At 36.6% G+C, this 27,888-nt stretch overlaps 1 protein-coding gene across 1 annotated transcript; it reads left to right on the forward strand.

Annotated features, from left to right (window-relative positions):
• Positions 1–322: 322 nt before the first annotated feature.
• TMEM87A (transmembrane protein 87A) lies at positions 323–27,820 on the forward strand. Its single transcript, XM_070931294.1, has 20 exons — positions 323–502; positions 4,267–4,324; positions 5,709–5,806; positions 6,579–6,695; positions 8,165–8,212; positions 8,303–8,347; positions 8,651–8,804; positions 10,319–10,380; positions 10,990–11,173; positions 11,665–11,764; positions 12,625–12,718; positions 16,951–17,019; positions 19,606–19,714; positions 20,265–20,323; positions 20,648–20,751; positions 21,128–21,201; positions 22,113–22,174; positions 23,111–23,166; positions 24,425–24,455; positions 25,591–27,820. Exons 1-20 carry the CDS (start codon positions 335–337, stop codon positions 25,630–25,632), a joined length of 1,734 nt encoding a protein of 577 aa, XP_070787395.1. The 5' UTR covers positions 323–334; the 3' UTR covers positions 25,633–27,820.
• The last annotated feature ends 68 nt before the right edge of the window (positions 27,821–27,888 follow it).

Genomic DNA, 27,888 nt, shown 5'->3' on the forward strand with positions numbered 1-27,888 from the left:
AAAAGGATGCAAAGTCAGCATTTCCCAGCACTCCGCTCGGAGCAAATCGAACGCGGAACAGAACACGGGTAATCCACGCTCGCCCTCCGCAGAACTTGCTCCCGACCCAACCGCGCGGAGAGAAGGAGCATCTCGCCACCGCCACCGCCACTCTCGCGAAAGCCCCGTTGGCTCTGCGGAAGAGCCGCGCTCCCCGCCCATCTCGCCCGGGCGCTGGAGCCAATCCGGCGGTGCCCCATCACTCGCCCTCGGTTCGGAATCTCGGCGGAAGAGCGGAAGGGGAGGCGAGCGCTCCGGAGCGGGTTCTTTTCCTTGTCGATTTCGCTGAGAAGGCATGGCGGTGCCAGGCGCGTCGGGGAGGATGTTGCCGCTGCCGCTGCCGCTGCCGCGGGGGCGCCTCTCTGTAGGGCTGACCCTGCTGCTCCTCCAGCTCCTCTTTGCGGAGCTGCCGTGCCCGGCTGGAGCCACCCAGTACTCCAAGTGGGAACTGCCGCTGCCCATGGTGAGCTCGCAGGGCAGTCCACTCCGTCACACCGTCCTTTTGAATGGGCAGGGCGAAGAGCAAGGCAGGTGGCTTGGATTTGAGGGGGCTGTTGCCGTGAAGGCCGGGGGTGGTGGGATCGGTTGGAGGCTCTGGAGCCACCTGGAGCCTTTCCATCTTTCCTGTCTTCCTGGAAAGCTGCCTTCTGGGATGAGGCAGTTTGGGCAGTTCGTGGTTTGTTTTGGTGTCCAGTTTGACACATCTGGACAGGGTTTTTGCCTCTGTTTCGATTTTTAATAACTGAGATTGAACTGGTTTCGTCGGGAACTATCAATTTTCAAAATCCTGCCATGTGCGTGTGAATGAAATAAATAATCCTGGAAGCAGGCCCTGAGCTTCCGATACATTATTATCTTTTATCTCAACGCTATTACATACAGGTGTGGGGTAGGAGATTTGGTTAAAGAGGAAGAAGATCTTGTGATTGAAGGGTTGCCCATCCAATTAGAAGGCTAGAAAGGAGGCCGTCACAAAATTGTTCCAAAAAATCTGTTAATAAAGAGAGTGTGTTTCATATTCTATTGCTGAAAAGATTAATCTTAGCAGCAATATGAGCTAATGCTGATGACATTTGCAGAAAGATTTTAGCATCGACTTCTGTTTTATTCATGGGATGAATGCTTTCATAATCTGGAAGCTTCCCTTATCTTAATTTCTCACCCAAGAAATAGTATAAGAGTTGTATCTTGAAAGTAATTATTACTGGTATCTGAGAACAAAATACTGGAACAAGAAGGTTTCAGAACGCCAGTGTGGTGAAATATTAACTAAAAGCTGGTGGCAGGCTATCTGAGCCCTTATCTGGTTTGCAATTCAGATAGTACCGTGTTTCCCCCAAAATAAGACCCTGTCTTATATTTTTTTGAACCCTGAAATAAGCACTTAGCCTTATTTTCAGGGAGGTCTTATTATTTTGGGGCGTGTGGAGCAAGATGGGGCTCCTCTTGCCGTCTTACCTGATTTCCAGCTCTGCGTTTAAATATTTTTGGGGAGGACTTATTTTCGAGGGGAGGCTTATTTTAGCGCATGCGCCCAAAAGCCCAATTGGGCTTATTATCAGGGGGTGTCTTATTTTCGGGGAAACAGGGTATATTCTTCCTTGCTACAACCTTTGTGTCCTATATTAGTCTCATTGTGAGTTACTGGCTCAAGGTAGCAGAGATAAGGGATCAGAGCGAGGATTTGAACTTGAACATCAGGATGCTTTCAAATTGACATTTGATGAAAGCAACATGCACTTTTTTCTCTTTAGTTGATTGTTATTTGTGTGGGGAAAAAAATCTATAGAAAATATAGTATATACTGACTGGACCTTCCATTGCAAATTAGGCAAGCAGTGCAGAAAAATCATATTTGGGAGTATTCAAAATACCTATCACATCATGCACTTACCGATATATATGTTTAGCTAAAGCGAATCTTCAGTTTTAATCGGGTGGCATTTTTAATACATTGCACCTACAAAGATCAGATATATATTTTCCTCAGTTGTCTTAATTAAAAGAAAAAAAAGACTTATTCAGAGTTTAACTGGTGCTTGCTTCTAAGAAAGTATGAATAGAATTATAACCTCAATATGTGTAATAATGGGTATTATAAGAAAACTTTATGCACTTCATTTCAGTGAAGCACTTATGGCATGATTTTATATGAAAAATCCTGTTAGTGAGTGATAGGCTTGTCTAAGCTACCCATACATTCTTAGTTGAGAGAAGATTTGAAACCAAATGTAGGGTTAATTGAACTCTACCTCCTTTTTCATTGAATATACCACCTTCCATATTTGAAGATATTTCATATAGGCATATTTCTTAGTTTTTGACAGCAAATCACATAATGTGATTTGCTGCAAGTTTTAAATATGAATGACATTCATAAATATGAATTATACATAAATGATTCTGTGTAGCCTTATTTCTGTTTATTTCTTTCTTACTTTGTCGTATTTATATGATCGCTCTTTTTACAGACAAGTGACTCTGGGTGGTATACAGTAAAGCTTATATTTGCTTTACTGTGTGCCATCCAGGCTGATGACACAAGCAGATTGTCAGGGATGTCCGGAAAGTTAAAAGGGATAAGGCTAGCCTCACTTCAAGGGGAAGAATGTTCAATAAAGAGGGGCCACAGCAGAAAAGGTCCATCGCTAGGGTCCCCAATGGGACCCACTGCATGTTTTTTCTGCTGGATCTGATGGAACAGGCAGATGTTATCTGGGAGAAGTGGTCTTTCAAATAACCCAGTATCATGCAATGCCTTTAAAAGTCAAAACCAGCCATTGGACCTGGAAGCAAACTGGTCACCAATGCAGCCTTTGACAAATATTTATTTCTAAGTAAGTCCAACTAATAACAGGTTTATTCCCAGAAACTGCAGATAAGATAACATTAATATTTACCTTTTATGTCAATGTGGTAACAATAATGGAAGAGTTTATCTATGATTTGTGAAGATATATTTTAGGCTAGGGGTTCCCAACCTGTGATGGATGAACTATTGATGGTTTGCAGAGATCCTTGGTTAACTTAACAACTGTTCAGTCACTTCTGATTCTTTGTTATCTAATGAATGTCGTTTCAGCAGGATTGTCTATCAGTAATTGCTTTTTAAATTCTTCCAATTCATGTTTGTTTCTAATCTTGTTTTCTGTTGGCTTCCTTTTCAATTAGCTGGGCATAGGGTTTTTTTTTGCTAATGATTGCTGCCTTCAAGATTATGTCAATATCTAAAATATTTAAGCTTTAGTTTAATTATTGCTGCTTCCAGTGAGCAGCCTGGTTTTACTTCATTTACTCTTTTTCTTCTTGCAATCTAAATTATTCTCAGCAATTCCTTCTAACACAAGAATTCAAAGGCATCACTTTTTTCTTTGTTTAGCCATTTTGATGGTCTAGTTTTCCTAGGCACATGTGTTGCAACTGAAAAAAACCATGACTTTGTAATATTTAGTGTTAGTGATTTTCCTTTGCAGTTTAACATTTTGTCTAGAAGTATCAAAGGCTTTCTTATAAGTAGACATCTATGGCTACGTCACTATCCTTTGAGTGTAGGAAGTTAAAGTCTGTTATTACTTCAGCTTCTCTGCCTATTTGCACTTGGCTGGCATTGCTTGTTGACATAGCCTTTTAAAAAAACATTAGTTTTTTAAATATCAAGTATCAGGCTGGCTTTTACATATTCTTCTTTCACCTTCAAGAAGATGTTCTTTAAATCTTTCACGCTTGAAATCATCAGAGTGCTATACGTTTCCGGTTACTTATATTTCTCCCAGCAATTTTAACTCAAAATTCTGCTTTTTCTCATGATTAGTAATGTTTTTCTCAATAATCAAAATCTCAATAGATGCCCAAATGTTGTAAATTTTTGTATTCTTGCTTGAAATCTCAAGACATTTGGCATTCCTGCAGACTTTGGCCATTAAAAAGGGTATTTATTTATTTTAGAGTGGCACCGATAACAACTGGAAAAGGTATGTATACAATGTCACTCATAAGTGCCAGATTGCTGATCTTTAGCTTATGTACTGGTTGGTTTTAAAAGCTGTGGATAATGCTAAAGTCTTCCACATAATAGAAAGGTCAATGCTTTAAAAATTAAGTAGCTACTTGAATTTTGGGGAAACGCATATCTGTCTAGTAGTATTAAGTATACAGGTTCCCCCCCCACCCATATTGATGAACTTTCATATCTAGATAGTGATTCTCTTTATTTCTTTTCTCTTATAGAAGACATATTTTCATTTTGGAAAACTTCTCTTTAGCAACACTACTATTTTCCTAAAGTGTAAGTACATTCATACTGCACCTTGAAGTGCAATATCTCATTCTTTCATAACTAGGTTAGAGACTATGTGTGATTTAGGATGACTTAATGACTTAGGCCTATAAAATTGCAGAGCACATCTTTTTATAAATCTCTAACCTGTTTTTCTGTGGTTGAGATTGTAGTGTCAACATAGTTTCACAAAGGAGTCATAGTATAATGGTGTTGAGCTTCTGTACCAGTAGACCATGGTCTAATTATTTGGTACGGTATTCAAACATTTCACTAACAGCTGTGGCTGGCAGCTTCATAGGTGAGAATGATTGATTTTGTAGTATGTTTTTTGTTTCCTGTGAGCTTGTTTTAAAATGGTAGTATAGTATGAAGTGTAACATGAATGAGTGTATAAAAATGATTTGTCATTAGCTGAGAGATATTATGGATGTTGGATCATATAGAAGATTGGATGGCAAAATTCCAAATGATTGCTAGATAACAATAGAGGCACACATCTTTGTTATTAAATAAAGACTGTCTAACACTTATATGGAAGTAGGTCCCATCTATTCAATATGACTTAGTTTTTACTAGGACTATATAAAATTCTGGGTAAAAGCTGTTTATAAAATAATCTGCCTGGTCATCTTGAATGCAAAGGCTCACTAACACAGAGGAAAGGGACTAGAGTCACTAGACTAGACAGTTAAACAGTGTCATTGTGAAGTAATGATTTCTTTTCAAATAGTACCTCAGCACTAGAAATTACTTTTTGCTTTCTGGCCTTGCAACACTATTGACTAGCTTTATAAAGCTGGTTTTTAAAATTTAACTGAAATAAAAAAGTAGGTTACTTCCCAATCTAAACTATACTCTTACAGTTGTAATTATTTGCTAGCCTCTATTATTTTATAAATTCTTTCCCCTTACATTTCTGTAAAAAATTGACAGGACTGTTTTAGTACTTTCCTATTGAAATGTAATGATATATTGTAATAATAATGTAATAATAATATATTGATAATAATGATAATAATAACCTTAGGCATTTTATTATTGATTGATTGGTATGAAATTCATGGAGTTGGTAATATGAAATAGTCCATGTAATTTTCTATCATAATAGAGTTGTGCAGTATTTGCATCTTAAGCAAGAAATATGCTTTGGATTCAACTAAATGTGCTTTTTGTATCTGCCTTTGGTACAGCTTATTCAAGGAGTTGATAACAGATACAGCAAGTTCATGCATACTGTATACCTACAGTATACAGTCTACCTGCCTTGCATCTGAATATTGCATATATCTAGCTATAATAAATGCTTTAGTCATTAAGGTGCCACAAAATCCACTGTTAATTTGGCAACAGTATTTCCTGCATTTCTTACATATTTTTCTTATTTGTTTAGTTAGTGGCAATGAAAGCGCCTGTGATCCTTCTCAAAGTTACACTGTAAGCTGGTACTTAAGATACTCTTATTGCTACAATGAGGTCTTCAATTTTGGGGTAAGAAATTGGTTTTAAAAAGTAATTTAGCCTTCCACATTATGATCCATGTCATACTACTGTACAGGACAATGTTGCTGACCCTTTATGTAGAGTAAAGGAATTTCTGTTACTTTTGTTTGCTTTTCTAATAATAATTAGCTCTTAGAATGACAACTGATATTGACATTTTAGAAACATGGACTTTTTTTTGCTTTCCAGTTTTCTCTATGTAGAGGTAATAATCTTTACTCTTTTGCATGTATACATGCAATGTTTTTTTAACAAGGATATGCAGATTTTTGCATCCAAAGCCAAAAAGAACTTCAGAATGGGTATAGGAACTCATGCTACACCTGTCAGCACCTCTTCATTTAAAATACACTGACTTAAGGAAGACTTTCTTCCTTCACTCAAACATATTTTCCTGGAATCAAGCAGCTACTATAAGAAGGGGTCGATATGTTTGATGTATGCACCCTTGCCTGCTCTAAAGTATATTTTTGGTTTTAGATTTAATGTATCTGTTCCTCAACAATGTCAAGACAGGAGTATGGAAATTGGCCCTCATATCATTAAATTATTTGTACATTCTTTTCTAATATTATCTCCCCTAATTGAGATTTTTCAAGGCTTAAAGAGAAGGCTTTCATATAGTGTACTATTTGCTCACTTTAATTGGAGATGCTCTGAATCATTATTTTTAATGAGAAACATTAAAAATGTTGGGTTTACTGACTTCTGTTTCCCTTGATATATCAACTAGTTCAAATCATGTCATCTGTCTTGACAGGATGAACAGGCAAATATATATTTTCAAAGCAGAACAGAACAACATCCAAGTTGGGCAGGATACTATGCTATGTCTGAACTCCACTTCCCCAATTGTAGTGAGCTCTTCAAATCACAGGTATGATATGGGGACAGTGCAGAGCCTATGGGTGGGTTTATTGAGAAGTGCATTTGTTAGTTAAATCTTAATACAGATAAATCAAGGCTACAGTATATATATTAGCTCTTCCACTGGTATTTCTTTATTTGTCTGAAAATCCATGTCCCCAAGAACATATTTGAGATACTGAAGCATTTGAGCTTTTCAGGAGGTGAAATAAAACTTTTACATTTGTAAATGGTTATGCTTGCAAGATTATTTGGATCTGTTTGATTTTTAATTTAATACTTCTGAGCCCAAGAATTATTACTAAAAGGATTGTATGCATGTTGTTATAATGATATATCTATGTAGCAAATATATTACAGATGTTTCATTACCCATCAGTTAGCACTGATTATGTTACCGAGTCGCAATGAAACATCTGCAAGAAAACAACCAGGCTCAGAGAGACCCCTCATTTTAACCCTGAGCTGCAAATATTATCCTCTGTCAAATACTGGTATATCATAAATTCTTTCCTGAACTGACCAAAACTAATTTATGATCAACCCCTTTTAAAATCACTCCATCCTACATAAGTTGTCACCATATGTTTAATATATTTAAGATCGTATTGTCAGTAATCCAGAATTGTGAAGCTCCACTGCATTTGCTAGCATTGTATTGTTTCAGATTCAGCCTAATATATCATACATGCTTCTGTCTCTTGGGCTATGATTGTATTAATGTCCATTGATTTCATTCATTCATTGTTGTGTTTGTTCTTGCTTATTATCATCTTTTCACAGCAGATTTTAAAGTTGTACAGCTGATCAAGTCAGTGTGGCCAACTTTTTATATCCAAAAGGGTTTTTAGAAGGAATCTGAAGGACCAGATTTCTATTTTTCTGATTATAAGATCTGATTTTCCCATTGTCACTAGTTAATCCTGATTGGAGAAATAGATACAGTACGTTTTTCCAGAGACTGGGTGGAAGCTTCTTTAATTAAGAAATTAAAGAAATGCTTGCCATATACAAAAGTTGAAATTGGGAAGGATGTTCCTGGTCATCCTTGTTTTACAGTACATATTGGCTGTATACACATGATATACTCTGTGGCAGATAAAGGATCAGGAGAAATGGGCAAAACATGACAGAAGCAACTGATCTATTTATGGATCAATCTGGGTTGGTTACTGGGACAAGACCCACCAAGATTCTGAGCTTATGGACTTTTGCTGGAACCCATCCTCAGGAACTTCTCTGTCTGGTGACATTCCCTGATCGATTGTGAATGCCTGCATAGTAGAATTGCTATCTCAGACCAACATCTCATTTTGTGTCATCAGATTTTAGAATATACACATGAACATAAATACATTTATTTCCTGAATTCAGTTCTTTGTAGCCCTTTATTGTTGTAATCTCATTAATATTATCTAGCTATTTGCTATATGCGTGTATATACAATGCAACTAAAAACCATTGTTTATCTTTTATTAGAATTTCTACAGTGAATTTGTTCATCCAGTCCTCTTAGGCAGTAAAGAGGTATTTTTTTAAAAAAAATTATTAATGCTTGCAAAATTTTGATTTACAAATATATTTTGGGCTTTTGACCAAATCTTTTGCCTTTAATAGGATGGGAAAGAGAATGGAACAAACACTACTGTAGTAGAGAATTTTGTAAGTATGTGAAAAACGATGTATGTGGAATGTGGTGTTATATTTGTGTTTGGTTAAGTAACTCTGCTGTTTGCAGAGTCAATGATTCATTGACTACAGGAGATACATCCTGTAACTTCTGTACTTCATGCTTCCCAATTAAAATCAATAGTATGTAAATGTTTAATAAAATAACACAACTTACATTGTTTTGTGGTTTATGTTATATTTGATTTCCTGAAGTAATCTTGTTGACACAGGAGAAATATGTGTTCTTTGAAATTTTGCATTGTGTAGTGACTTACAATTGTGTGTTTGTTTCAGGCAATGAATGCTGTGATGCAAACATGGCAAGATGGGCCATATATCTTTATTGTAAAGGTTGATATTTCACCTTCAAAGGATGGAGTGAATATTAAAGGAACACGTGAAGAATTGCCAAATGTTATGGCTTCTTCCGATCAACCCAAAGCACAGAGTGAGTGCTTTGAGTGCACAGAGTAATCAGTGAGCCCTGTGTAGTTCATTTATTTTAGAATTTTGCCTAAACACTTAGATGTTACATGCTAATGTTTAAAAGTGTGTCTTGGAGTTACAGGGATACTTCTGCTTGGTTAGATATAGAAGGGGAAATAAGCAAGAGCTTTTGTTTATTTCAAACCAGACTATAGGCATTTATATGTAGCAATATCTGCAAATTGGTTTTTTCTTGTTTTCTCCATGTAAGATTCCCTTTTATCTCTGAGCAAGAGAAAACATCCTAACTCAATAATGAGATAAAGAAGGTTCCCAGTTTTTTTTTTTTTAAATGTGATGTTTATAATGGAGTGTCTAGAAAAAGCTCCTTACACTAACCTTGGCAGTCCATTGCACCACTTGAGTCTTAAGACTGGCAATAATAAGTGAAATGTTCATGGTGCCTTCGGTGATTTTTAAAAGAAAATACCATAGCAAGTAAAAGGGCACAAAAGGGAAATCAAAATTACTATGTGCTTGGAGTAACTTTCAAGCAAACAAGCAAACTATTTGTGGGGATTTTAGTTCAGTAAAAAAGCTGAGGTGGTAAGATTTTATTTTGTCAAGCATAGTGAGAAAAAAGTGAATATGATGAATTCTTCTTACCTGTACTTCACAATTGGGAAAAGTCATAGGGAAGTAATCTTAGCAGTCACTTGTACGGCTCGTAAATATCCCCCTTCACTTCCTCCTCCATCTTGGGAAGATCTAATTCAGCTGAATAGAGAGGAATTCCAGACCCCAAAAACAGAGGTGGTATTCAACCAGTTCTGACAGGTTCTGGAGAACCGGTAGTGGAAATTTTGAGAAGTTCGGAGAAACGGTATATACCACCTCTTGTTTGTCCCTCCCCATCTATTCACTGCCTCCCGAATCCCAGCTGATCAGCTGGGTCTTCTTTTGTTGCCCTGCACAGGAGAACAGAGCTGGAAAGCAGGTTAGTGGGGTGGGGAGGGAATGGGGATTTTACAGTATCCTTTCCTGGGGTGGAAATGGGAATTTTACAGTATCCTTCCCCTGCCATGCCACCAAGCCACGCCCACCAAGCCACGCCCACCAAGCCACACAACGCCCACCAAGCCATGCCCACAGAACCAATAGTAAAAGAATTTGAATACCATCACTGCCCAAAAGCTATATATTTATTAATGAAAATACATTATTTAGCCTGTGTGAACGTGGAATCACAACATATGATGATGATCACCTATTCAGATGATTTTAAAATATTACCTGAGATAAGGCTCTTACACATAATAGTCATATAATGCCACTCGTGTCAGAGGCAGCATGTGTCTGAAGTAGCTGACATTGGAAGAATTCTGCTCTCTTGTATGTTTCCCACTGACATTTACTTACTGCTTTGAGAAACAAGATGCTGTATTTAAGGAGCTAGTATGAAAGGGCTACCATCAGGCAGAGCTATTATTCTATAGTCCTAACTTCTTGTTCTTTTCCATGGTTGTTTTCTGACAGTGACCGTGGAAGTGATTGGACCATATGAATACCTTTCTCTAGCAGATTATCCTCTTATGACTGTAAGTTAATGCAATTATTTGCTGTAAAGTTAGTTGGATTCAAGTATAAGCAAACTTGAATATTAACCTGTTGTTGTTAGTTGCGAAGTCGTGTCCGACCCATCGCGACCCCATGGACAACGTTCCTCCAGGCCTTCCTGTCCTCTACCATCCTCTGGAGTCCATTTAAGCTCATGCCTACTGCTTCAGTGACTCCATCCAGCCACCTCGTTCTCTGTCATCCTTTTTTCTTTTGCCCTCAATCTTTCCCAGCATTACGCTCTTCTCCAGTGAGACCTTCCTTCTCATTAGGTGGCCAAAGTATTTGAGTTTATCTATATTAAGCTTACAGTGGGCTAAATCACATTTTCTACCACATCTGGAAAGAATATATTAATAAGAATAGCAGCTCTAATTCTGCTGAATTTTGTGATCTATAAAACCTATAAATTATTTTTACTGTTATTGAATTTAACTGATAATTTAAATGATCATTAATTTAAAAAATTAAAAATTCTATTAGTATCAGAATTAAAGAAATCTAGAAATCTATCCATATAAATAAGCAGCTAGAAAAGAGAAGTTTGCAATGATCCTTTAAACTGCATCTCATTTTTCTTTCTCTAATAGTTCTTCATGGTGATGTGTATTGTATATGTGTTGTTTGGCGTTCTGTGGTTTGCATGGTCAGCCTGCTACTGGCGGGATCTCCTAAGGATACAGTTTTGGATTGGTACAGTTATCTTACTTGGAATGTTGGAGAAAGCTGTATTTTATGCAGAATTCCAGAATATTCGCTATACAGGAAAATCTGGTAGGTGTGAGGAGCATTTTTAAATATATGCACAAGTGCAAGAATCTGAATGATTTTCTACCTCTACTAACTTTTTCTATCTAATGATAGAAAATATTTTCTGTCATCCTTTCTAGGTCATATCTGTCAAATGGAAAATGTTTAATTGATCAAAATCCTTAGAGCATGCATTAAAACAAACAAAAATGTTTCTGAAGTTAATTTTTCATCAGCTCAGTCTCAGTACAAGAGATAATAACTGACTGAGAGAAATATTCTAAAGATTAATTCAAAACGATTATCATTAAGTCCAGTTGAATGTATTTCATTTTTAAAGTATAGTTCTCATATTTTCTGTATTGTTCTAACGTTATTCAAAAAGACATGCCTTTTCCCATTTATTTTTTCTTTAATATTCAGTCTTTCTTAAATTAATATTTGTTGCAGTACAGTGCAAGCTTTAAATGCTAATCAGTATGTTCAGGAAGTGTCCTGTCTGTGTTTATTTGCAGTCCGAGAGGCACTAATCCTGGCTGAGCTACTTTCGGCATTGAAACGTTCCCTTGCTCGAATTCTTGTTATCATAGTGAGTCTGGGATATGGCATAGTGAAGTGAGTAATCCTTGTGCCCCATTTTTTTTAATTCCGTCAAGTGACACACTTGGAATCCTTGAAGAGCTTTTCCATATGCTTTATTTGCAATGATTAAACCACAAAATGTCAACCTTGCTACCAGCTGTTCAAGGGGATACATGCACACGGGCATCACATCTTGCAAAGAGGGAGAGAATACCTGAAAGGCTATTCTGAAAGGATCAGTAGGCCTCTTCTCCAGTAGGAAATTATGTTATTTTTTCTGCTGGTTTTTTTTTTGGTAGGGAAAACTCCTTTTGAGAGGGATATGCAAAATTTATGATTTAGAATCACAACATTTTGGAGAACTCTGAAATACTCTATTTCCCCTTGGACAATCCTGAATTTTCTTCTGGGCCATGGTGATCTGGGGGCAAATATGGAAAGAAGTCCAGAAGTTTCTAGAAACAACTGAAAGTAATTTACTTCTGGAAACTGCTGAACCATCCCTGGATGGCAGGATCTGGGTGGAGGTTCAGCAGGGTCCAAAGAGTAATGAAATGTTGATGGATTTTGCACGTCCCAATCTTTAACTTAGTCACTCGGCCCATTTTTGTTTGTTCTTTAGTACCTCTTCTGAGGAGAGGAATATAGGATTCAGAAATTAGCAGTTTGAGTGTGGGCAGCCTGCTTGAGATAGGTTGACCACATTTGTTGAATTTCAGATGTCTTGCTAAACATCAGCAAAGTTAAAAAAAATAACAGAGATTTACAAATAATATTGTAACAGGCTCACATTTCTTTGATGGAGAAATGATACTGTTAGATAAATAAATGAAATTTGAGAAACCAGTCTATGCTTTCACTTTCTTTTAAACTTCTTTTATTCCCAATTGCAGACCTCGTCTGGGAGTCACTCTTCATAAAGTAATTGCAGCTGGAGCCCTTTATTTGTTATTTTCTGGCATGGAAGGTGTCCTCAGAGTCACTGGGGTTAGTAATCACTTGTTTCAGACTTTTGTATCTCTCGTATGCATAAAGCTTGCTGCAAACAAGTTTTGTATAACATAAAATAACAGATTTGTTGAATATTTATTGCTAATATTTGTTGCTATTCTTGACGGTGGCACCTATTTTGTGGAATAATGTCTTCTCTGCAGCAATAACTTTCTGTTAACTCTCAGAAATAGATTTTTTTATTGGCTTTTCTCAATTTTTTTGTGTGCCCTTTGTAAGTTCTTTTTAAATTTTCATTAATGAAGTGGATAATACTTCCTACTCAGGGGAGTTTTAAAAAAATATTCGTTTTTGTAATTTCATGGGCTATCAAATGTTGGATAGATTAATCTTGACTACCATATTGTTGGTTTGCATAGTTGAGGTCTATTAACATTCGCAACTCAGGGTATCAAGGAGATGAATTTTTCTAGGCCACATGGCAATCCCTGGTCTGGTTGTTATTTCTCCATATTGTTCAATGTAAACTATGTATATTAAGTCCCATTGAGTTTCATTTTATATCTGGTAGGACTATTATTCCTTGTTCCTATGCTGATCCATGTTTAAAAAATCCTTTTTATTGTATTTGTAATATGAAACCAATTCTCTTTCTAATGCTTTTTCAGTCTTTCCATGGTGTTACAGCTGCTGTAGCTAACTTCGGACTGTCTATCATTGACTCCTGTATTATTTATTGGATATCCTTTCAAAAATGGAATCTTATGTTTCTAATTTATATCACTGCAATATGTATCCTGGATTTTTAATGGATCGAAGAAAAACTCTACTGTAGATGTATTTGAAAAAATAGTGAACAAATAGTTAAATTATCTAAAGTTCATCCTCTCCCTCTTTTTAGGATTCAGCTTTAGAAAAACCACCTTATAAAAAACTTCCTTTTTATGACCCTCTAATCCCTTAATTTGGGGTATGATTTGCTAATACTGTGAACAATAAAAAGAGGACCCATCTCACAAATCTGAATATCACCAAAGTATCTCAAAGATGCTTTTTCAAAAGTCAACTGGACTTTGTTTTTGCTTGAAGACTTTTCACTTTTCATCCAAAAAGCTTCTTCAGTTCTGACTGAATGGTGGTAAAAGGAAGGATTTATACTCCTTGCAGTCATCTGGTTGTTATCACTCTTTTTGAGAGTCATTGAGGCCACTTGCACTATTCAGGTGACCCTGAGGGTACAGATAAACCTCCAAGTGTCTTCAAAGGCTCTCAAAAAGAGTGCTAACAACCAGATGACTGCAATTAATATAAACCCTTCCATTCTATATATGCGCTATATAATTGACATTGTCCTTGTAAAACGGCTCAGTTTTATGCATCTATTCAACAATATGCCCAAATAAGTTATTCTTCTTCTATCTATAGCGGTATTAAGTTATTATTCACATGTCTGTGGCATTGTAACTTATTTATTTTTGCTTCCTTGCATTGTTGGTATGTTGGTAGAAAAAAAAATTGATAGTAGATTAGTGGAAAGTGCAAATTGTGTATAGAAGTAATAATTTAAGTTAGGGGTTTGGTCCAATAATATTAATGTGCTGATGAACCACTATCTTCATGAGAAAAAAAATTCACCTTTCTTTATCTTCCTGCATATCTTCCAAATCTGCTTTGAAACAGTAGAGCAGTCTTTGGTATATTGATGGGGTGCAAGTTGAAGTCTTGGTCCATGAACAAATAGCAAATCATGTGACATGCCAATTAATGCTATTTTTAAAACATATAAATATAAATTTGGATGATTTTATACAGCATATTTTTTGGCAGTTCAAATATTTAACTTCCAATATTTTAATAGTTTAGGGCAATAAACTGACAATAAACTGTCAGGTGATGTATGTTGGCAAGAGAATCAAAATAGACAAGCCCACTCCACTCCCCAACTCTTTACTACTTCCTGCTGTCACCTTATCTCCCCCACCCCATCCCCCCAATCTCTATCTAGGACTCTCCTAGAAAAAAAGGTAGATAATTCTTGCTAGAGGCTGTTGCTTGCAGAATTTTATTATTAGGCCTTTAACTAGGCAGGCCTTCCAAAACATTGGTGGCTGAGAGCATCTATAGCAAAACAGTGAAGTCCACTGGTTGAAAGAGAGTGGAGATCTGAGAACTCCTTTATCAGATGCCCTTAGCGTCCTCACCTTCTGGACCTACATCCTGTTGCCATTATCTGTATTCCAAGGTCCTCACACCTGGCATCCTTTCCTTAGCTTTGGCAAGTGACATCAACAGAAAGAAGTAGGTTCTTTGTTGGTGTGGGAAGATGGGTACATGTCTTAACATTACTGGGTTTTCCCTTTTCACCCAAGGTTAATTCAACCTTTTGTCGAACACTGGAAATATTGTGTCCAGTTTCATCTCAGGAAAGAAGTACATATGTTGCTTTGGCTGCACTAAACAATACTTTAGATGCTCACTTCTAGTAGCCTGTTTGTTCCCTACAAGCCAATGATCAAAGCAGGAAAGTGTCTAGGCAGCGTATTGTTGGCTCATTTAGCATATGTTCCATCAGGTATCATTTTTCATTTTGTAATGGAAAGCTAGTGTCTCTGCAGCTTTAGAACTAAGATAATCCTTCTGAACATTTCTGAAGCTTCTGCTGTGGTCAACTCCTCTGGTTATGAAGCTTATAAAACAGATATATTTGCTTTTTTTAGAGGTGGCCCTTAGCTACAGTTTAATAGAAAGTTTGTAATGTGCTTCTGATCACTTTGTAGAGATACTGCTCTAGGACATTCTTTCCAATCAGCTCTCCTCTATTGATAGAGAATGAAAGTGGTGCTAACTGAGAAGTGTAATTCCAGTCTGCAGAAAACGGAGCTAGCAATGTTGCCTTCTGTTTGGGGGGAACTGGTCAGGTTGCAGCAGTGACGTTTTGAGGTTCTTAGCATTCTTTCTCCTATCTGTTCATTCAGTATTAATTATTGCAGCTGCTTTTAGTTATGAGTCTTATGTACAGGCAGTCCTTGACTTATGACCACAATTGAGCCCAAAATTTATGTTGATAAGTAAAACAGCTGTTAAGTGAATTTTGCCCCATTATACGACATTTCTTGCCAGTTGTTAAGTGAATCACTGCAGCTGTTAAGTTAGTAACATGGTTGTTAAGTGAATCTGGCTTCCCCATTGTCTTTGCTCATTAGAAGGTCACAAAAGGTGATCACATTATCCCAGGACACTGCAACCGTCATAAATATGAGTCCGCTGCCAAGCATCTGCGAGCAATTTTGTTTACGTGAGCATGGGGGATGCTCCAATGGTTGTAAGTGAGAAAAACGGCCATAAGTCACTTTTTTCAGTGATGTTATAACTTTGAACTGTCATTATATGAACTGTTGTTGAGGACTACCTGTAGTTGAACTGAAATCCTGTGACTGATAAGTACCCTTCAAAGGAAAAAATAAAATCCAATAAAATAAAAACATGTCAAATACACATATGTATATGAGATCTCTATACTGTATATGTACATCAGGGGTGAAATGTAAAATTTGTTACTACCGGTTCTGTGGGCGTGGCTTGGTGGTGGGGGGTAATGTGACTGGGTGGGCATGGCCAACCTTTTTTTTTTTTTAAACTTTTCAAAGTATTTTTTCTAATGCTTTGAAAAGCCTCTGCCGATCAGGCAACTCAGCTGGGATCGTCAGAGACTTTTCAAAGCATTTTTTTTACTACCTCTTCGGCCAAGAGTTTGCAGAAAAAAATGCTTTGAAAAGCCTCTGATGATCCCAGCTGAGCCGCGCGATCATCAGAGGCTTTTTTTTTTAACTTTTAAAAGCATTTTTTCGTCGAAATAGGTTGTAGAAAAAATGCTTTTAAAAGTAAAAAAAAAAAAGCCTCTGATGATCATGCGGCTCAGCTGGGCATGGGGGGGGCCACAGAGATTTTTGCTACGGGTTCTCCGAACTACCCGCCGCCATCGCTACCGGATCGGGCGATCCAGTCTGAACCGGGAGCATTTCACCCCTGATGTACACACACATTCACACACACATATACATATATATACAGAGTGACTGTGACTAGGTGGCATTTTATATTAGAATAATGTAATAACTGGACCTATTCTTTGGGAATAAGGAAGAAAAATGTGTTAAGTAGATAGTAAGGTTAACAGGTCTATGCTTTCGGGTGCAATCTTTTCTCAAATCTTAATCTTTGTAGGCATGTTTCCTGATCTCAATGCCTTTTTCTCTTTGTCTCTCTAGGCACAGAATGATCTTGCCTCATTGGCTTTTATTCCACTGGCTTTCCTAGATACTGCCCTCTGTTGGTGGATATCCTTCTTCACTGGTTTATTTGGTGGATTGCTCATTTATTTGGAGCTGGGTTTTCATGGTGGGTGGCATTGTACCTTAGATACTCTGTCTGATCTTGTTATTATTGGATTGATTCCCTAAATATAATACTCCAAGATTTTGCTCCTACCTACCTTTACTAATGCATTTCAATGAGTGAATTTGAAAGTGCACTCCAAATGTGTTTGATTTCAGCATTCTGTTCCTTCACTCAGCATGATAAGTGTTGAATCTCAATACATCTGGAAGGCAGCAGGTCGGGGAAAGCCATAGTACTGAACAAGCCTCATTGATCTTAGTGGACTTTTTGGCTCAAAATGGTCAGTGTTTCACTTCAAATCTGGTGACTAAAGAGGATAATGAAAGCTAATTCTTTTGCAGAATAATTTACACAATCCCATGCGGTCAACAATACAGGTAGGCTTTGACCTACGACCACAATTGAGCCCCAATTTTATGTTGTTAAGTGAGAATTTTGTTATGTGAGTTTTGCCCCATTTTATGACTTTTATTGCTACAGTTGTTAAGTGAATCACAAGTTGTTAAATTCGTCACATGGTTGTTAAGCAAATCTGGCTTCCCCATTGACTTCGCTTGCCAGAAGGTCACAAAAGATGATCATGTGATCCCAGGACACTGCAACCACCATAAAGATGAACCAGTTGTCAGGTATCCAAATGTAAATCATGTGACCATGGGGATGCTGCACTGGTCATACATGTGAAAAATGGTCATAACTCACTTTTTTCAGTGCTGTTGTAAATTGGAACAGTCACTAAACGGACTATTGTAAGTGAAGGACTACCTGTAGTTACCATTTTTGGAAGCGCTCTTGTTGCAGTAGTAGGGTATATAACTGTAATCTGAATTTCTACAGAATGTAAGGTAAAGGTAAAAGTTCCCCCGCGCATGCATTCTAATCATTTCCGGCTCTAGGGGCGTGGCTCATCTCCGTTTCTAAGCCGAAGAGCCAGCGCTGTCCGAAGACATCTCCATGGTCATGTGGCCAGCATGACTAAATACCGAAGGTGCACGGAGCGCTGTTACGTTCCCACCAAAGTGGTCCCTATTTTTCTACTTGTATTTTTTACGTGTTTTTGAACTGCTAGGTTGGCAGAAGATGGGGCAAGTAACGGGAACTCATTCCATTACGCGATGCTAGGGATTCAAACTGCTTAACTGCCAACCTTCTGATTGACAGGCTCAGCATCTTAGCCACTTAGCCACCGCATCCCCTATCTACAGAGTGTATCCAGCCTAATTTAGGTACCCACCAGAAGTGCGGATTTCAGTAGTTGTGGTAGTTGGGATTTCTGAAATCTGAAGTTGTACAACACTCAGTTGGGAAAGACAACTTGAGGATTTTCAACTTGGGTTGGAAAAATCTTCTGTCTAAAATACTGGAGAGCTGCTGTTTGTTATTCAGCACAAGCAGTAATAGGCTAGATGGGACATGGTTGGATTCAATAATTTGATTCAACATTGCACTAATATAATTTATTTGATTTGGGGCTTTATATATGTCACGCAAACCCATCTAATTATACTGATCATGTTTAAGCAAACCGTGGTTTAGAATGAAATATGAACCCATCCACTGGAAGGCAATTTACATTGTATTGACAAAAAGGGATATGCTGTGCTCATTTTAGTAATCCTCCTTAGAGTTTGCATGTATAGTACTTATCATTTATGCCAGAGATGGAACTCATCTTAGCATACTTTCTGTAAAATTAGTGAAAACTATGTTCATAAGGACAATACTTTATACAGGCACCATAAAGTTTGGAAATAGGTTGCCACATGACTAATCTCTGTTCTATTAGTTCAGATTTCATGCAGGCAGGATTATTTATTATTTTTAATAGCCTTTGGAGTAATACCAGATCTAAATATCTTTAATAACATCTGTGTCAGGCATTCAAGGAGGCAACTAATAAGTGAGGCAGGGTGTAAAATAGGTAGAATATCATTCAGTTTTTTGTTAGTTGTTTATTATATATATATATTTATATATATATAAAGGTAAAGGTTCCCCTCGCACATATGTGCTAGTTGTTCCTGACTCTAGAGGGTGGTGCTCATCTCCGTTTCAAAGCCGAAGAGCCAGTGCTGTCCAAAGATGTCTCTGTGGTCATGTGGCTGGCATGATTAAATGCCAAAGGCACACGGAATGCTGTTACCTTCCCACCAAAGGTGATCCCTATTTTTCTACTTGCATTTTTAATGTGCTTTCGAACTGCTAGGTTGGAAGAAGCTGGGGAGCTCACCCCATTATGCGGCACTAGGGATTCGAACCGCTGGACTGCCGACCTTTCGATCGACAAGCTCAGCATCTTAGCCATTGAGCCACTGCGTCCCTTATTATATATATATATATATATATATATATATATATATATATATATATATATATATATATATATATATATCATCATATATTATTTCTCCAGGATTAATTGGGTAATAATATATCTGGTGATGTCAATTAAGATCTGAAGGGAAACTAGAACATGATTATATCATAAATGTATATATACTGAATCTTCCCTTGACTTTCTATACATATTTATCAGTTTAACTCAAACAATGAAATTGCTGAAGCTTAGGAGGAATGTTGTGAAGCTCTCTCTTTACCGGCACTTCACCAATACACTCATCTTGGCAATAGCAGGTAAATCATAGAAATTATTCCTAATTTTAAAATAAACATTGTTAAACCAGATATCATAGGGTACTTTGCATTTGGTGCCCAAGCTGTCAAGAAACATGTCCACATTTATTTCATAAATAAATAATCATGTAAGATAAATGAAGGAGATAAAGAAAATAAAAATTTTGCCAGAAGGGAGATTAAACATTGCATTCTTATGACTTACTGATACTTGCCAATCTATTTCAAACAAAAAAAAGCTTATTTCTTATTATAATTATGGGATGTAGAAGTAAATATTTTTGTTATCTTTGTTATCTCCTTAGGTTTATTGAACTGAATAGGAAGTTAAGGATAAATATTTTTTGTAAAACTGTTCATTCTTCATTTTTATTTTCAAAGAATAAAGAGCAAGTTTCAAAGAAATCAGTCAGATGACAAGTATAATAGTATGAATTGGTTATAGATGATAAAAATAATTACATAAAAAGTCATTGAGTTATGCAGTTTAATCCGATTTGCTAATATTTTGCCATATGTATATCTTCTTATTTTTAAAAAAATCTTTTAGCATCTATTGTTTTTATCATCTGGACAACTTTGAAATTCAGACTGATGGATTGTAAGTCGGTGAGTCTATTTCTTTTTCATCAGTTTTGGTACTTAAATTGATAGCTAGGAATTTGATAAACTTGTCTTAACTTGGACGCAGACCTGGGTGGATGCGATAGAGAATAGCAAGACTGTAGGCTGATCTGGGAAGGTTAGAATATATCATGGGGGAAGTTAATGGCAAACAAAGACACTTCTTTATTGTCGCTAGGGAAACAATATGGCATGAGCATAAAATCACTAGGAGTCAAACTTAACTTTAATTTTGCCTCGCTGAAAATATTGGGATTTCTTTTCAAAAATGGAACTTTTTATTGTTTACTATCTTACATCAATTAACAGGATTGGCAAGAGCTATGGGTTGATGATGCCATCTGGCGGCTGTTATTCTCAATGATTCTTTTTGTCATCATGATTCTTTGGAGGCCATCTGCCAACAACCAGCGGTATTATACTTTACACTATACTTTATAGTATGCTTTACTTTATGGTATATATACTTTCTACTACAAATATTGGTAGATACAATCTAAGGCAGGAGTGTCAAACTCGCGGCCCATGGGTCAGATGCGTCACACGCTGGCCACACCCAGGCCCGGTTTTTTTGGGGGGGAAGTTGCAATACGTCACATGACAATGCTGTGATGACACGAGTTTGACACCTCTGGTCTAAGGCATTTGTTTATTATTGCTGTCCAGTACTTTCTCTTTCAGCTTTAGATACTACAAGCAATCTTAAATATATCGCAAATTTAAAGAAACTGTAAAAACATTTTATATTAATCTGATGGAGCCATGATTTGTTACTTTGCTTTCTGAAAGGTTTGCTTTTTCACCATTATCTGAAGAAGATGAGGACGATGAACAGAAAGAGCCAATGCTGAAAGAGAGCTTTGGTAAGAAAAACCTATCTCTATTTTATGAATGCAACTTTTATTCTGAAAGGGCGTATCTGTAGCTTTATGTATTATCACTAGTATCCCTTTACCCCAATTTAAGTTTTAATTACATGCCATTATTGCATTCTTTTGTGACACAAAGCTATTATAAACAATTTTCTTGCATTTTTGTCCCTAAGAGACATACTTTTATTTCATGAGATGGTCTCTCCAACCTTTGCATTGGCAGTGGCATTCAAGCAGCAGCTGAAAACATAGTTACATTTGAGTCAGACATTTATGAAATAAACAAGGCAGACTTGATTCTCACAGTATATTGAACTGTGGTTTAATGACTGCATGATACACCATTGGGTGTACCTGCACATATTAAGTTAAGATCAAAATATCACATTATGATTTACCATGTCATGTGAACCAGGGAACAACAAACTTCTAAAAGTTGATCATATTGTTCATGAGAGCATTTGGATATAGAATGGAACTAGAACAGGTTAAAACGGATCTCTCACTTTTTCTTACATCTCCACACAGACCTGTTTGCTCTGTGTTTGGCAGACATAGATACTGAACCTCTGTTCCTAAAGTAGCTCCAGAAGGCTACTCCAGTTTTGTGCAGTTTAGATGTGCTTATGTCTCTTTGAAGATCTCTCTCATACAGATTTATCATGGCATCAGAAATAAACAGAATTGAAAACCAGGCCTATAGGACCAAATAATTTTCCCTGTGTTATTTTTCCCAAGAGTTGCCTCCACAGAAGTCCATTCCACTTTTCCACAGTAGATTTTAAACCTGCTCTGAGTGTGGGAAATATATTAAACACTGATAACTATTATATATTATATTTTACATACTCAATGAAGTGTTGCACTCTTGAATAAGATTCCTCCCCTAATATTTTATGCAGAGGGCATGAAAATGAGAACTTCAAAACAAGAATCAAATGGAAATCCTAAAAGCAACAAAGCGGTAAGTCCTTTGCTAATACTTTAGTGTGTGATGAAAAAAATTACCATTATGTAAATAAACTGTAATTTCCAAATTGCTAATTATTTTAGGAATTAAAGATATTATTTAATCGAATTTGTCCAATGAATAATAATAAATTGAAGCACTTTGGATACTATACAGGTACTCCTCACTTAACAATTGCAGCTGTTGCCAGCAATTCTGTTATTAAGTGACGCAGTCATAAAGTACATCATTTGACCATGTTAACTTAATACCGGTAGCAGTAGTTGCAGGTGCTGCCGTTAGGCGAATCCCATGTAATTGCAGCATCCTGCAGTTACATGATTGCCATTTGCAACCTCTTACAGGCTTCCCTATTGACTTTGCTTGTTAAAAGCTGACAGTGAATATTGCAAATGATGATCATATGACTGTGGGACATTGCTATGTTGTAATTTCAAGCTGGTTGCCAAACCCCCAGATCCTGATCACATGACTGCGGGGACACTGCAACACTGTAACTATGAGGGACCTTTTGTAAGTCCCTCTTGTTCAGTGCCGTTATAACTTTGAATGGTGACTGAATGAGTGGGCATTAAGCAAGGACTACATGTATACAAATTTTCTAATGAATAATGGTAAGTTAAAGCACTTTGGATGCTATATATTCTTTTAACATGCTTTAAAAGAAAATAGTAATTCAATGAAGCTTATCTTTTTTAAAATGATGGCCTATGTTATATATAAAGTAATGTAGTAAAATATTTATGGACCTCACTGAAATAGAAAGAGGTGAAAAAATGTTAGATAATAGTTAATGAGATATTCTATTGGAAAAATATGGGGAAGATACTTTTTTGCTTTATACTTTAGATTGAATGTAATCATCACAAAAATGTACTATAATTTTAAGTGCACAATAATCCAATAATCACCTGACTTTTAAAAATTTAGCAAGAAGATGATTTGAAATGGGTAGAAGAGAATGTTCCTTCTTCTGTGACTGATGTGTAAGTATCTATAGTATCGGTATAAGTTATACATAAAAATATATTTAAAAGCACTAAAATAAGTTAATTTGAGAACAAAGATGATGTTGCCACTTGCAATATCCAGAATAGATGTAACTACTGGATTCTGCCTTTTAGGCTTCCAGTTATCAGTTTCTAATATAAATTGTAAATGTATCCTTGTTCTTGTATAAGCTTGTTTTTACTTGATGAAACAATCTTTGGGAAGCTTTTTGAAATCACAATGGCCTTTGTTAGACTAGACAATATCTACTGGGTTGGCTGCTAAATAGCAATAATACTTAAGATATACACTACTTCATAGAGCTTTACAGTCCTCTCTAAGCATTTTATTGTTAGCATACTGCCCCCAACAATCTGGGTCCTCATTTTAGTGACCTCAGAAGGCTGAATCAACCTTGAGCCAGTCAGGATCAAACTCTTGGCTATGGGCAGTGTTAGCCTGCAATACTGCATTCTAACCATTGTGCCACCAGGGCTCTTCTGCCCCACATTTTATAGTATTATGATGATGTCACCAAAAGAGATGGGTTGAAATGGGGCAGTCCTTTTTATTATTGTGAAGATTTGAGGTAGGTTAAAGATGGAAATGGGAATAGAAAGCTTATGATTTCTACCACTAAGCTCCTGAATCTTAGGAGTGGGGAGGTAGAGTGGGAATGGAAGCACTTTTATTTCCCAGAATCCCCCTGCTTCCATCCCAACCTTCTTCTTTTTTGGGGGGGAAAAAATAGGCCACTTTGCAGCCCATTTTTGTAATGTTACTTCAGGATGTTCCACGGCCAGGAGGTAATTCAGTCTGAGGTTTAAAGGCCACATATGGCTCCCCAAAGTTTTGGGTGCAGCCCCTAGAGTTAACTACAAAATTGGTGAAGGAAGAAAAAGTGAATAAATACATGAGGAACCATCATATATATTACATTTTAATAAATTTCATTTTTAATTAAATTACATACAATTATTTTTCTGGGCTTACATGTGCTATCAAGTAGTCAAATGCAATCCCATATCTGAACAAATAGAAATCCTTGTCTTACATGGCTGATGTGGACAAATGCTAATTTTGTTTGATGTTCAATGAAAGAAAAATACAAGGTTTTGTCTAATTATGTGGTTTTTCTTTTCCTGCATTCTGAATCACCAGCATATTTTGATGAATATGCATACCTCATGCTAGCATGACAGCAATCATGAGTCTCTCTTTGTTTTACTGTTTTTCTTTCCCTCTCAATTGCAGAGCTCTGCCAGCATTACTGGATTCAGATGAGGTCAGTAACTAACCCTTAAGCAATAATTCAGATCCTATGATATGACAGAAGTCATGAGAAGTCAGAGTCATGAGCTAAGAATTAGAGAAATGATTCTAGCAATTAAAAACTGAATGCTTTAACTGTTTCAGTTTGTGTATCAGGGAACTACTAAATGTCAAAAGGAAATTTTGTTTAATACTTTAGTCAAAGATTTCATAAGAAATATCTGATTTTTAAAAAACAATCTGCATTGAGATACTTATGCAGAAAGCCTATGAATGGCATCCTTTAACCCATCTCTGCAATTATCCCTTTATCCCCACCCATTAACTATTCTTTTACAACAAATCTTAATTTTGTCTGTGTATGTGGGGTGGGGAGAGAATTTAATCTAAACTGGAATAAGTCTAAATTATCTTAAGACTCCATGTCAACCTTTGGCGAAAAACATCACGCTGAGAACAATATTTCATTCAAAATGTCTAATACCAGCGTTTACAGTGGTAAATATGAATTGTCCAACCTAGAATTGCTGTCAGGGGAAGCCTTGCTTGCATTATTAGCTCTCTAAGTAAACCTGATATTTTATGAAGGGGAAGCCGAATACAGTGTAGTGTTAAGACTAATTTTAATGTGAATTGGATGTGAGAATTTTTTGAATGCTGTTTGGAAAATGTGCTGAGGCTATCATACAGAAAATAAGCATTCTGAATGACAATCCAAATCATATTACCCATGATCTTAAAATGTAGAGCTATTGCTATTGTCTTTTTATTAGACAGTGTCACAAGGTGACTTTTACCTGTTTCATGCGGTATTTCTTTTGAACAAGCTACTGGGCTTAGATCAACAGTTTTCTAGGCCTTAAAAGCTTTAAATCAGTGTTTATAACATGATAACCTTAGCTTGCACCCAGAAGAGCATGTGCAAACAAAATATATATTATGTGATAAAAGTTGTGCTCACTTTATGCTGAAATTGAATTTATGCTATTTGACAACTTTACGATATCAGTAGCAGCAACAATTAGATTAATAATTGTAAAGATTGTAAAGATTGTGTAATTTCACAATCACTCTTCAGTGAAATAATGCAATTTTTTCAGGGAAGTAAATTGTTATATTTATTGGGTTCCATTTGTTTAATCTTGCAGGAAAGAATGATCACACACTTTGAAAGATCCAAAATGGAATGAAAGATGAAACGATGTGCAACAGAAGCTGTCTTACTGTTTGAGAAAGGAAGAAACTTTGTCTATCTTGCAATGTTCCAGTGCTGCTTTCTCTGATATGTTCCATGAACTTTGGAACCACTGATTATTGTCAGAGGGAATTTTTTTGTGAGGTCAGCATGGAGGGAATTTCGGTCATGAGAAATTTGCATTTGCACTGTTTGCTGCCAGTGTGCTATTTAAACTATGGAAATGTCTTTTATTGCAGCAAATTCTTTTAAAGTATTTAAGTTAAAGCATTTAACAATTGGCAGAGCAACTTTTAATTCAATACTAGATCTAAATCCCATGATTTAACTATAAGGGGGTGGGAGAAAATAAGAAGTTTCTTCGAGCCAGTAAGGATGAACCATGTGCAAAAGTTCCTTCAAACAAGCCAAAAGTGACCTCTGCTTGTAGATAATTTCCAGCATGGTGTATTCAGTAAGATGTTGCACTTAACTCCAGTATCCACTACTTGAGACTGTAAATGGGGGGGGGGGGTGTCAATTCCTATCTCCATCCACTTTTCTTGGAGGATTTGACACCATCAGAGTTGACAGAAACATCATCCCATCTGTAAAAGTGCTTTGCATACAAAAACATGTATGCAACACTGTCGTGTGTGAGAAATCTGCGAATCAGGATTAGTGCCTTTTCTCTTAGAAGCAGTAGCTATTGTCTGAAGATTCTGCTGTCCGGCTAGGAAAATAAGAGTTTTTGAAGGAAAGCTTTTGCTTATGGAAAACTCCAATAGAAGTATTTGGGAGAAATTATGATGCTTAATATTTTTTAGCAAAATTAAGTGCACTTTTTTCATTCCACAGCATAGAAAAATATTTTCAATTTAATGTATTTAAAAGCAATTATTTAATCCCAGATTTGTTGCTATCTCATTGCTGGCAATGAGGTCCGAGCATGAGCACTTAACCATTTGAATTGGAACAGTAATTGAATGAAAACACCATTGAACATCATAGCACTTACCAACTATCCCTATTTTCATGTTAAAATTATTTATGCTAGGTTTATTGAACCCAAAAAGATTTGAGCCACTGATTCATAAGGTCAAACAGAACCTATCAGCCATGAATTGTGGTACTGTAACTTGTCAAAAGCCTTTTTGATTTGAAATTACTCGTGAGTGGCAAACTCCAGTTGGGCTATGTTTGACTTTAAATTGGTACATTTATTTGATTCATCTATGCTAAATTTGCTTGGGTGAGATCTTTGTAAAAAGTAGTCATAAATGGGAAGTATTCTGTTTTGCAGTTCTTAAGAGGCATTCCTGATTGCTTCCAGTGCTCCTGCTGGTGTAGTGGGACTGAAATCCCACCCCAACACACCAGCTTTTTAACACACCTGAAGTACCAGTCTTCTGAGGCCAATGAGATATTTAAAATAGCTACTTACAGCACTTGTTCACTGCTTCTAGGTAAAACCATAGCCAAGGCTTACAGAAGAAGAGATCTTTCTGAGCCAGATCTGGAGCTGGCTGTGATGCACAATAAAAATGCAGACTATAATGTGGCAGCTCAGTCCTCAAGTCACTTTAACCAAAGGCCAGAAGGATCTTGTTACAGTACAGTATCAGTAGCTTCATTACCTTCCACAGTTCCTCTACATCCTACCTCCCTTCCAACTATTATCTACACCAAGAGACATTTTTAACACTTGTATAATTATATTTAGATACTGAAATACTTGAGAGGTTTTGTTTTTTTTAAAAGAGGCTATCAAGAAACCTGACCCTGTTACTGGGTCGATAAAACAAATCTTGCAACAGAAACAGATTCAGGTTAACCTAATGACAAATACTCTTCTGGAATAATTTATGCAAGTATGTATGCTGGACCTTTCTTTCCAGTTGCCTAGAGAAGTCCAAAAGAAGGTATTTTTTTTAACCTTTAAATTGTGTTTTTCTAAGTTTAGTGCCAAAACATGAGTCCTACAGATATTTGATATAGTCATTTCTTCTGGAAAAACTGGAATTGGGTTTTCACATGGAATTTACTACTGGCTTAATTCTGTTTCCCAGATGTGTTTTGGTTGTACTTACAATGTATATAAGTGGTTTGGTAAATAGGGTGTCCTCTGTCTTACAGGAACTTTTTCATTTGATTCAGTCTGAATTAGCAGATTTATGTTCTGTATAATAAAATTATTTTTGCCTTTAAACACTGAAATGAGCTCAGTGTATCTTTCTGATATATTTTATTTGAAATGTCTTATTTTTGATGG

Source organism: Pituophis catenifer, unplaced genomic scaffold (assembly GCF_029215685.1).
Source record: "Pituophis catenifer annectens isolate HBS135680 unplaced genomic scaffold, rPitCat1.0.hap2 SCAF_1, whole genome shotgun sequence".
NCBI lineage: Eukaryota > Metazoa > Chordata > Lepidosauria > Squamata > Colubridae > Pituophis > Pituophis catenifer.